Source organism: Balaenoptera acutorostrata, chromosome 1, assembly GCF_949987535.1.
Source record: "Balaenoptera acutorostrata chromosome 1, mBalAcu1.1, whole genome shotgun sequence".
Taxonomy (NCBI): domain Eukaryota; kingdom Metazoa; phylum Chordata; class Mammalia; order Artiodactyla; family Balaenopteridae; genus Balaenoptera; species Balaenoptera acutorostrata.
The window spans coordinates 19,614,860-19,626,472 of NC_080064.1; the positions used below are offsets into that span (position 1 = coordinate 19,614,860).

At 35.3% G+C, this 11,613-nt stretch overlaps 1 protein-coding gene across 2 annotated transcripts in view; it reads left to right on the forward strand.

Moving 5' to 3' along the window:
- CLIC4 (chloride intracellular channel 4) overlaps positions 1 to 9,680 on the forward strand; it is a 95,040-nt gene extending 85,360 nt beyond the window's left edge. For both annotated transcript variants that reach the window (XM_057544363.1, XM_057544424.1), the window contains exons 5-6: positions 5,194 to 5,375; positions 6,081 to 9,680. In XM_057544363.1, coding sequence (XP_057400346.1) covers positions 5,194 to 5,375; positions 6,081 to 6,245 — 347 coding nt within the window. In that variant the 3' untranslated portion in view covers positions 6,246 to 9,680. The remainder of the gene's footprint in view (positions 1 to 5,193; positions 5,376 to 6,080) is intronic.
- Positions 9,681 to 11,613: the final 1,933 nt, after the last annotated feature.

The window sequence follows — 11,613 nt, forward strand, 5'->3', positions numbered from 1 at the left end:
TTAAAGTATCCACCTCAGGAGTTTAGTTAGATCAACAAATCAAGAAGGTAGAAGGAATGAGATACTAAAAGAGTAGAATTTTATGAAATAGAAAACAAATGTGACAGGATTTGGAAAGCTAAAAGTTAGTTCTTTGAAAAGTCTAATAAGAAAATTGATAAATCCTTGACAAGAAAAATTAAGAAAAGTGAGAGAAGGCAGCAATAACCAATATTAGGAATAAAGGGATTACTACAGATCTTGCATTTAAATGATTTTTGGATATTATGACAATGTTTATAAATTTTTTAAAAAAATTTATTTAATTTATTTTTATATTTGGCTGCGTTGGGTCTTTGTTGCTGCGCGTGGGCTTTCTTTAGTTGCAGCGAGCGGGGGTCAGTCTTCATTGCAGTGCGCAGACTTCTCATTGCGGTGGCTTCTCTTGTTGCAGAGCATGGGCTCTAGGCATGCGGGCTTCAGTAGTTGTGGCATGCGGGCTCAGTAGTTGTGGCTTGTGGGCTCTAGAGCACAGGTTCAGTAGTTGTGGCGCACAGGCGTAGTTGCTCCGCGGCATGTGGGATCTTCCTGGACCAGGGATCGAACCCATGTCCCCTGCATTGGCAGGCGGATTCTTAACCCCTGTACCACCAGGGAAGCCCTATGCTTATAAATTTGAAAACACTATTGCATAAATTTACAGAAAGTACAGTGTAAGAAAATTGTTGCAAGAGCGATTCAAGATGTGAATCATCTTATATCTATAATTAAAAACCATTTCACAAAGATGGCTTCACTGAGGGACTCTTCTAAGCATTTGGGAAAGATGTAACATCAGTCTTGCACATACTCTTCCAGGAAACAGAAAAGAGGAAATACTTTCCAACTTGCTTTTTGAGGTCAAACCACACAAAAACATCAAAAGAAAGTCTCTTTCAGGCCAGTCTCTCTCAAACATAGATGTAAAAGCCTAAAACAAAATATGCCAAATCCAACAATATGAAAAAAGATAATGCCCATAACCAAGTTGAGTTTAATTCAGGAATGGAAGATTGTTTGGACATTCAAAAATCTATTCGAATTATTACAATAATAGAATAAAAGAAAAATTATGTGATCATTTCAATTGATGCAGAAAAAGTACTTGATAAAATTTAATACTTATGATTAAGATGTTTATTTTTTAAAAATTTGCAAAAAAGATATAGCAAGGAATTTCCTTAATCTGACAGAAAATCTACAGAAAAATTACAGCAAGCATCATAATAGGGGAGTAGTGAAAGATTTCCTCTTGAAATTGAGAACTGAAGAAAGATGCTTACTGTCACCACTTCTATTTAGCATTGTACTGGAGGTCTTGGCCAGTATAATAGGCAAGAAAAAGTAATGAAAGGTATGAGACTTATAAAAGAAGGGATAAATTTGTCATATTCTTAATATAATTGTGCATGTAGAAAATCTAAAATAATCTACTGATAAACCATAAGAATAAAAAAAAGTGAATTAGCAGGGTGGTTGCATATGAGGCTATTAAAAAAATCAATTGTATTTGTGCATGTTAGCAAGAAACAATAGAAAATGTGATAAAAATATTTATACAATAAAAAATGTCAAATATTTAGGAATAAATTTAACAAAAATGGGCAAGGCCTCTACATAGAAAACAAAAGAAATTGAAATTTCTTTCAATTTCATAAAATAAAAAAATTTTAAAAGAAATGATATTCATAGATTGTGAGACTCAAAATTATAAAGATGCCAGTTTGCAAGTTGGGGTTGTGTTGAATCTATAGATTATTCAAAAGTCCAACAGCACGTGCGTGTGTGTGTGTGTGTGTGTAAATTAACATGCTAATTGTACAGTTTATTAGGGAAATGTAAGGAGCCAAGAATAGCCAAGATGATCTTGAAGAAAGATGTGTTTGAAAACTTCCACTACCTGATATCAAGACTTGTTATAAAGGTACAATAGTTAAAACAGTGTGGTATTAACAGAAGGGTAGGCAAATAGAACTGTGGAACAGAATATAGAGTCAAGAAAATATCCCTATCTCACACCATACACAATCAATTCTAAGTGGATTGTAGATATAAATATGAATGGTAAATAATATATCTTCTAGAAGATAATGGAGAATAGCTTCATAATTAGGGAGTAGGTAAGGTTTCTTAAGCTGAACACAAAGTACTGATCATAAAAGAAAAAAAATAAATTGGACTACATTAGGTTTAGTAACTTAAGTTCATCAAAAGTCACCATTAAGCAAGTGAAAAGGGAGAAGGTATGCATAATACATATAACCACAAAGGATTTGCATCTGCATATATAAAGACTGCCAGTCAGTACAACAGACAGTCCAAGAGAAAAATGAGCAAACAGCACTTTACAAAAAGAGGATATCCAGAGTCAATAAATATGAAAATATGTTAAACCAATTTGTCATACCCAAGAATGGTTAAAATTAAAGAGACCAACAATACCAAATGTTGTTGAAGATGTGAAGTAACTGGAACATCCATACACTGCTGCTTGCTGTGCCGAACTTGGAAAACTGATCACAGTTTCTACTAAACCTGAACACACACATACCCTATAACCTACATCTCCATTTTAAAAAATTGAAAAAAAAATTTTTATTGAGGTATCATTGACATATATTAGTTTCAGATGTACTACATGGTTTGATATTTGTATACTATGTGAAATGATGACCACAATAAATCTAGTTAGCATCAATCACCACATGTAGATACAAATTCTTTTTCTTGTGATGAGAACTTTTAAGATTTACAACTCTTAGCAACTTTCAAATATGCAGTACAGTATTATTAACTGTAGTCGCCATGCTATACATTACATCATTTTCACTCCATCCATTTTGCCCACCCCTTGCCTGTGGCAACCACAAATCTGTTCTCTATATCTATGAGCTTATTTGCTTGTCTGTCTTTTAAGAGTCTACATATAAGTGAGATCATATGGTATTTGTCTTTCTCTGTTTGACTTACTTAGCATAATGCCCTCAAGTTTCATCTGTGTTGTTGCATATGGTAAGATTTCATTCTTTTTTGTAGCTTAATAATATTCCATTGTATGCATGTGATGTATGTGTGTGTGTGTGTGTGTGTGTGTATATATATACACCACATTTTCTTTATCCATTCATTTGTCAGTGGGCACTTAGGTTGTTTCCATATTGGATAAATACCCAGAATTGATATTGCTGGATTACATGATAGTTCTGTTTTTAATTTTTTGAGGAACCTCCATACTGTTCTCCACAGTGGCTGCACCAATTTACACTCCCATCAACAGTGCCTAAGGGTTCCCTTTTCTCCACATCCTCGCCGACACTTGTTATTTCTTGTCTTTTTGATTATGACCATTCTAACAGGTATGAGATATCTCATCCACAATTCCATTTTTGATCGGAATATGAATAGATGCACACCAAGAGATTTGCACAAGAATGTTTGTTACACCGTTAGTCATAATCCCCAACTGTAAACAACACAAATGTCATTAACAGTAGAATGGATATATATTTATTCTATAATCATATAATGAAATGCCGAATAATGACAAAAATCTATTATCTGCCTCACACAACACCATCAGTGATGTTCCTTAGGGTTCTGTCCTAGACCCTCTGCTTCTCCTTCATTTCCATGGCTTCAGCGTTCATTTGTGCTTTCAGGACTTACAAATATATTGCCCCAGCCTAGTCTGTTCCAGACTAGAACTCAACTGTCTGTGGACAGCGCTGCTCAGATGTCTTACAGACATCTCAAAGTCAGCATATACTGAACTCATCTCCACATTTCCTGAATCTGCTTCTCCTCTAGGAAGGTACATGTCTCAGCAATGGTACCAGCATTCACCCTGGGAATCTTTTGTTGATCAGCTTCTCTATACTACTTTCATTCCCCAAAATATAAACTGAGAGTAAGAACCTTTTATGTTTTATTCAGTAGTGAATTTAACGATGCTTGGAACAAAACTTGGTGTGTAGTAGGGCCTCCATTTGTATTTTGTTGAATACTTCTATCCTCCTTTTTCCATATTCAGTTTGGTTTCCAAGCTCGGTAGGTTTTTATCTCCTAAGTACTTCTAAAATCCTTGTAATGCCTACAGCTCCTACCTAGCTAAGACTACCATCTATTGTCTGGACTACTTTGAAGGGATCAAGGGATGAGTCAGTGGGAGCAGTTTGGAAGAAGAGGTATAGGGTTAGGACATTTATGTTGCTGGTGAAATATCTAATATACAGCATGTAAAACTTTGCCTTTTTCTGTGATGGATCCAACTTTATTCAAACATAACTAATATGGAGTGTCACCTCATGATTTTAACTTTCTTTTATGGCCAAGTACTGTACTCATCAGTGTGAACTCATCTATTCTGGGAGTGGGAGGTGAAGGTGAGTTGAGAGGATAAAAGACAAAAAGGGATAAGGGAGGATCTGTCTTTTGTTATTTCATATTCCTTTCTAATGATGTTCCCATCCCCTCTTTGCTAAGGGTCACTAACCTTGACTTTCTAGATATACAGGGTGGCTGCATCCCGCTTCTCTCTGAATTATAACATATAGTATCTTCATCTATTTTGCTAATGAGGCCTCCAATTCAGATTGTAAATTGAACTTTCTAATCTGACCTCTTTTTCATGTTATTATAAGATAGTGCTATTTTTGGCTTCTTATGTATATTAAGGCAGTGCAAAAACTTCAGGCTTCTCTGCTTGGAGTGCTTGGATTGGAGTTTCTTAACACAGTTCATGGATATAAATCCAAATATTTTTACAGGAACGGGACTTAAAATTGAGGGCAAGAATCTGTCTCGGCAAGATTTTCTTTCCTAGATTTGAAATAATAGGTTTGCATTTTCTCACCCATTTTTTCCCCCAGTTTAAATATCAACTGTGTTGGGCCATGATGTGTTTGTATATGGGGCATTTAATTATTAACAAATTTTTATAGATACCACTATCTGAAGTTATCATGCTTGTTTTTATATTTATCTATAATTTTATCTATAAATTTGTTTTTCTTATCTCTCTCCCCCAAGTAAATAAGCTCCATGAGAGCAGGAACCTTGTCTGTTTTGTTCTCCAGTGTCAGAGAAACATTTGACAAATAGTTATTGACTGAAGGAGTAATGCTTCTACTTGGGGCTTGGGTGGTTTTCCTTAGAGTATTTCCATCTTTCTTTCAGCCTTGGAGAGGGGTCTCTTGAAAACACTGCAGAAACTGGATGAATATCTGAATTCTCCCCTCCCTGATGAAATTGATGAGAATAGTATGGAGGACATTAAGTTTTCCACACGTAAATTTCTGGATGGCAATGAAATGACACTAGCTGATTGCAACCTGCTGCCCAAACTGCACATTGTCAAGGTAGGCCTGCAGGATGTGGGACACTATTACACCTAGTATCTGTTTACTAAGACAGCACTTCCTCTGTGTAAAACTTTGCTGATCTTCTGACACACACTATTTAGCACCCCCCAAATAGTGTAACTTAATGTTGTTCAGGCAATAGTTGAAACACCCTAGGGTTGATTAAATGGAAAATTATGTCTTAAAATCAAGGCATATGAGAAATAGGATTTTTTTTTCCTGTGACTGCATAAAAATTCAAAGATGTAACAGATAACTTTGAAGTGGTGGCTACACTGACTTATAGCATCAAACTTTGTTCTCTGATCACCTGGCTTTTTCTTTTCAAGGCAGAAAATATTTATTGAGCATTTATTGTGTGAAACACTATGCTATATAGGATGGTTGTGCAGTAAACATCAAGATGAAGAAAAACAGAGATCTAAACTAGTGTGTGTGTGTTTAAAGTATTTATCCAGTGATTATACTTGGCTGTTTCTCTGGATGGCCAAGGCAGGCATTTGCAATGACCATCACACTTCTGGATCTCTGGTGTAGTGTGCAGTCCTTATCATTATTTAAAAGTCTAGTTAGAATGAAGGTGACAGACTTTAGGTAGAAGCAGTTTTCAGAGATTCACAGAATTTGCCCTGAAATCAGATATATGTCTGGTTTATAAGACATGGCATATAAATGTTAACTTTTGATCTCTTTGTATTTCAGGTGGTGGCCAAAAAATATCGCAACTTTGATATTCCAAAAGGAATGACCGGCATCTGGAGATACTTAACTAACGCATATAGTAGGGATGAGTTCACCAATACCTGCCCCAGTGATAAGGAGGTTGAAATAGCATATAGTGATGTAGCCAAAAGACTTACCAAATAAAGTAGCACTTACGAGAGAGATGTCTTCACATCTTCCCCTGACTAAGAACATGCTTTTCCTAACAGACTGCTCCTCTTCCTATAAAGTAGAAACTTTATTTTGCACAAACATGCAGTTATTCCAGATTAGGATAAAGGATAGACAAGGTATAGTAGCTATCTTTAAATATATACTCCTAAGCAGTATTATTTTAAAATTCTTTTACCCTGCCTACCTCCCCTACCCTGTATCCTCCTCTCTAATTTGGAGACACTCCATAAAAACTTTTCACTTTAAAGGCAGTTTGCCATCTCTCTAGAGCCCTCACCACTGTCTCCATTCACTGTGTATAGATGGCAGAACTTTTGAGGTGCACTGTTTAACTGTTAAAATAGTAATCACAACCTCATCAGGCCCAAACTGGTGCATAATGCACGGTACAAGGAATATTTATGTATTTTTGGAATTTTATAATATTTAGTAAGAGTATATGAAAGGATTGCTACTGTATCAAAATATTCTGTTTCAATTTAGTCTATCCTGGATATGTACTAAAGGATGTTACCACCAGAGGAGAGAGCCTTCTACAGAAAGTCACTACAGATTTTGCTATTTTACTTTGTATGTGGATTTTTACTTTTTCCTAAACGCATTTATCCTTCATATCAATTATAATATCTGACACTATGTAGAAGCTAAAAGTCTAGAGGGAGGAACAATACTTGCAAGATCTTCTTCAAGCCTTTTATGCATATGAGAGAAACCAGTGGGCACCTGATACTCTCTGTCTAAATATGTTACTGGTTATATGTATTTTGCCCAGTGCCATTCATTTGGAACATTATTACTTTCTTCCTTTATTTTAAAAATGCTCCTTTTTTAGGTAAGCATCGGCCTTGCTGTTTGTAGATCGTTTGAGCAACACTACGTAAACTGATATTTAGTTGATTTAGCTCTAGTAGTACAATGATTAGTAATGTAAAAATTAACCTAAGGAATGTAGTGTGGGTTTGTCAAAATAGCAAGTAGAATTTTGTTTCTAAAGCACATTTAATGTGGATAATCTAAAGAATGCATTATCCATCCTATATTAAAAACAAGGTAAAACACATAGATTACCCATTTACTGTTAGACTTTGGGTAGAGGATGGTTCACTTCTTTTGGACTAAATTATAGTTGTCATGGTGACTACATATTGACTGCAGTTTTGCCTAATCTCAATCATTGCACTTCCTTCAATTAAATTTTCCTACAGCCACATTGAGGAATAGCAGTCTTCATGTTTGTTTGTTTCTTAAATTGAAGTCCTAAACCAGGAATTATTTGTGTTGTAACAAGGGAGGATGAACTTGGTGAAAATAAAACAAAAGTTTGCTATGTATTTATTCATTAAAAAAAAAAAAAGACTTTCTATGTAATACTTCAAAGACTGGGATTGTGACTATAATAATGTTTTGGTAATTTTTATACCTAACTTGTTTAAGAAATGCTATTTCTCATAGGCTGCTTTTGGAAATTTTAAGTATATTGCTTTAAAATGGCAGTGTTTTCTTCCTATGATATGCTAACATTTAGTAAGCACTGGCTTTATGGAAGCAGCTTGATTTTTTAATAAGCATTCTGCATTTTTTAAACTTATCAGTGATTAGCTTGGTATAGAAAGATAAGAAAAACTCCATATTGTATCCATTTGGCTCAGGGAGATTTCTTTGCTTTACCTTTCTTAGAACTCCTTATTGCTGATCAAAAGTTTGGGTACCCACCTTTTTGTAATAAAATGTTGGATGATGATTTATCTTGTTCCAGGAAGAAGCATTATCAGGTTATATATTGAGAAATTCTATAGCAGTAGCTTCCGTGGGTGAATATGTCACCTCTGCACCAATACACAGACAGCCATCTTCACTTTTCGCTTACTTTTACAATAGTGGTAACTTGGCATCAGGTGATATTGAATCTTGCCTCATAGCTTAAAGCATGGAAAAGATTCAAGAGAAGTGGGGGTGTCTATTTCAAGTGAACAGTGGACTAAGTGGTGCAGAGTAGAGGGCTAATGAGGAAAGAGCTACAGTCCTCCAAACGGATGAAAAAACACATTCTGAAACTCAGTTGTGAAGTGTTTTCCACTTTGGGTATTTATTCTCTTCTTCTTCTTCTTCTCCTTTTAAAAAATGTATCCCATGATTGTACTTGGCTGTCTCTCTGGATGTCCAAGGAAGGCAGGGTCTATCTGTTATAATTTTGATGAAGGCAGAATTATTTTTCTGTTGAAAGACAGATCTTATTACTTTATCAGGGAAGTTAGATGAGGTTGAGATTGGCAGATGGACAAAAGCTAGTAAGAAAGATGATCCTAGAATATGCTTGTTACCCCATCTTACATTTGTGGAAAGATCATAGCTTCATGTCTTGGGAGATTTGGGACATGAAAGTTTTCATGGCAGTTCATGTAGTATATAGGTTGACACAGTAGAAATCATCTGTTATTATTTCTACAACTACTGAATCATTTTCCCCTTCATTTAAACCCCTTTTGTTCCATTTAAACAAGGAGATTAGAGTCTGAATGGAAGATCTTACTAATTTCCAAGGGATTCTGAGAAATTTTTGTGTTCAACATTTGGAAAGCTGTCTACTATTTCAGTTGATGTAACTTCCCTTTTTAAAAAATGTAGATGCAGATTTTCTATACAGTTCTGTTATTTTCTTTTACTAGGATTGTTGACTTCAGTGATAAAATTCATGTAAGATTTTATTTCTTGGTAACTTTGGTTTATACAAGTACCTTTATTATTATTATTTTTTAATACAACTATCTTTAAACCCTTGAGCAATCTGTATACAATGAAGAGGTTTCTGACATTTATTCTTACACTCAGTTGATTGACTTTAGAATTTAGGCATATTTACTTCTGTTGTTTTGAATCTCTCCAGAGTTGCATGTAGATAGCTTTTGTTTCTGTGCATTTAAAATATCCATTTAGAAAATATCTACATGGTAAAAACGAGAAGAAATAGAAATGTATTTTTTCATGAACATTTTGATACACAATTTCATCAAGTTTATTGATAAACCAATTTCGTACAGTGGTTATAATCAGTATTTGATTCAAAGAGAGGGAAGCATTCATTATTGTTATACTATATGGTCTTTTTTATTCCATCCTTTACAAATTACTAAGGCTGGGGCTGTCAAAATTATATTTTTATCATGGAAAAAAATTTCAACTCCCTCAAATCATAATGTTGAATGGAATTGGAGTATTTTCTTTAAATTAGTTGAAAAGGAAAATGAAAGCTTATTATAGAATGCTTGTATTTTCTTTTCTCTCTCTGGAACCAGTATATTGCTGGCAGCTATTGTATTAAAAAATAAAGTATATTTTCACTATCATAAAAGGTTCTTTTTTACCCCCTCATGAAAATAAATAACAATTTGGGGTAAAAGTGTTTTACTTGAGACTACTTTTTTTCATGACTGGTGATTCAGCACATTTAGTAGATTAAAGGAGAAAACCCATATGATCATCTCAATAGGTGCATAAAATAATTTATAAAAACTTTCATGCTACCCATTCTTATTGAAATAGGACCAGAGATTAACTTTTTTTAACCCAATAAAGACATCTGCCAAGAACCTACAGCAAATTTCATATATAAATATGAAACAGAAACCCTATCATTAAAGTCAGAAATAAAACAGAATTGCCTTCTATCACAGCTATTATTCAGCTATTTTCCATAGCTGCTTTATTAGAGGCATCCTACACCAATGCAGTAAAATCAGTAAAAAGAATAAGGAATGGAAAAGAATAGACCAAATGACTTCTTTGCAAATGATGCATATAAAAAAGAAGTTAAAAATAACCTACTATTAGAAATAATAAATTTCAGGGACTTCCCTAGTGGCACAGTGGTTAAGAATCCGCCTGCCAATGCAGGGGACATGGGTTCGATCCCTGATCCGGGAAGATCCCACATGCCGCAGAGCAGCTAAGCCTGTGCGCCACGACTACTGAGCCTGTGCTCTAGAGCCCACAAGCCACAACTACTGAAGCCCGTGCGCTCTAGGGCCTGTGTGCTGCAACTACTGAAACCCGTGTGCCTAGAGCCCGTGCTCTGCAACAAGAGAAGCCACTGCAATGAGAAGCCCACGCACTGCAACGAAGAGTAGCCCTTGCTTTCCACAACTGGAGAAAGCCTGCACACAGCAACGAAGACCCAGTGCAGCCAAAATAATAATAATAATAATAAAATTCAGATGCTTACTAGATACAAGATTGAGGAACAAAAATATAATTACTATATACTAATATTAACTACATTAAAAATAAACTAGTAACATTGGTTTCTTCTGGAAGAAAACTGGGTGACTGAGAAAAATGGATGGGAAATTGTCAGTGTATACTTTTTTGAGCTTTTAGAAATTTGTACCATAAATATATTACCTATTCTAAAAAATTAGAAGTGCTTTAAAAGATAATCTCTAAATATTTAGGATCAAATCTAATAAAGAATGTGCAATTCCTTTATGGAGAAAAGTACAAAATATTATCAAAGGACCTAATAGAAACCTGCTCAGTGGATAGGTGTACCATGTTCATGGATGGAGAATGAAAAAGTATAAGAATTTCAATTCTGTCTTAAGTAATTTATAAATGCAGTATATTTTCCCAACAAAATCCCAAGAGGATTTTTTGGGTACACAGATAAATGGATTTAAAACATTCATATGGAAGAAGTGTGGCCCCCAAATAACCAACATATATCTGGAGGGGGGAGGGAAAGAAAGGAAACTTGCCTGACAAGATATAAAGTCTTAAAAGCTTATAGTAATTGCTGGGTAGGATATAGTAAGTCACACAAACACAACACTTCTGCTGCAACTACCAGAAAAAACTGGTTTAAAACACCAAAATACTATTTTTAAACATCAGAAAACTGTGGAGGCAATAAGGACTAAATGAATTGGATTTCAGAGGAGGAAGCCTTTCTGAGGTGAACTGATGGTCTGGCCATTTTTTCCTTTGGGGGCATTTCCTGATTCTGGGCCTGGAAGTGAGGATTGGGTTTGGCCCATGGAGAGGGCTCTACTGGGTAAAAGAAAGTCATAAGGCTCTTGGTGATAGGGCATACTGGAAACCGGAGACATCTTAAACATGTGACTGGTTTTCTCACAGGACATTTGCTGAATTCCAGAGCTCTACATGCCATGCTAGAAGCTAAGCCCAGGGCCTCCAAGAGGCAGAGTAAAATCTCCCACGATGACACAATACTTAGGAGACAAAATTTCATTAGAGGGAGGGCTTACCTGAAACACACAGAAAGCAGCTGCAGCTTAGTGGTTGCCAGTCACTAGGGGTGGGAGAGGGAATTGACCACAAATGG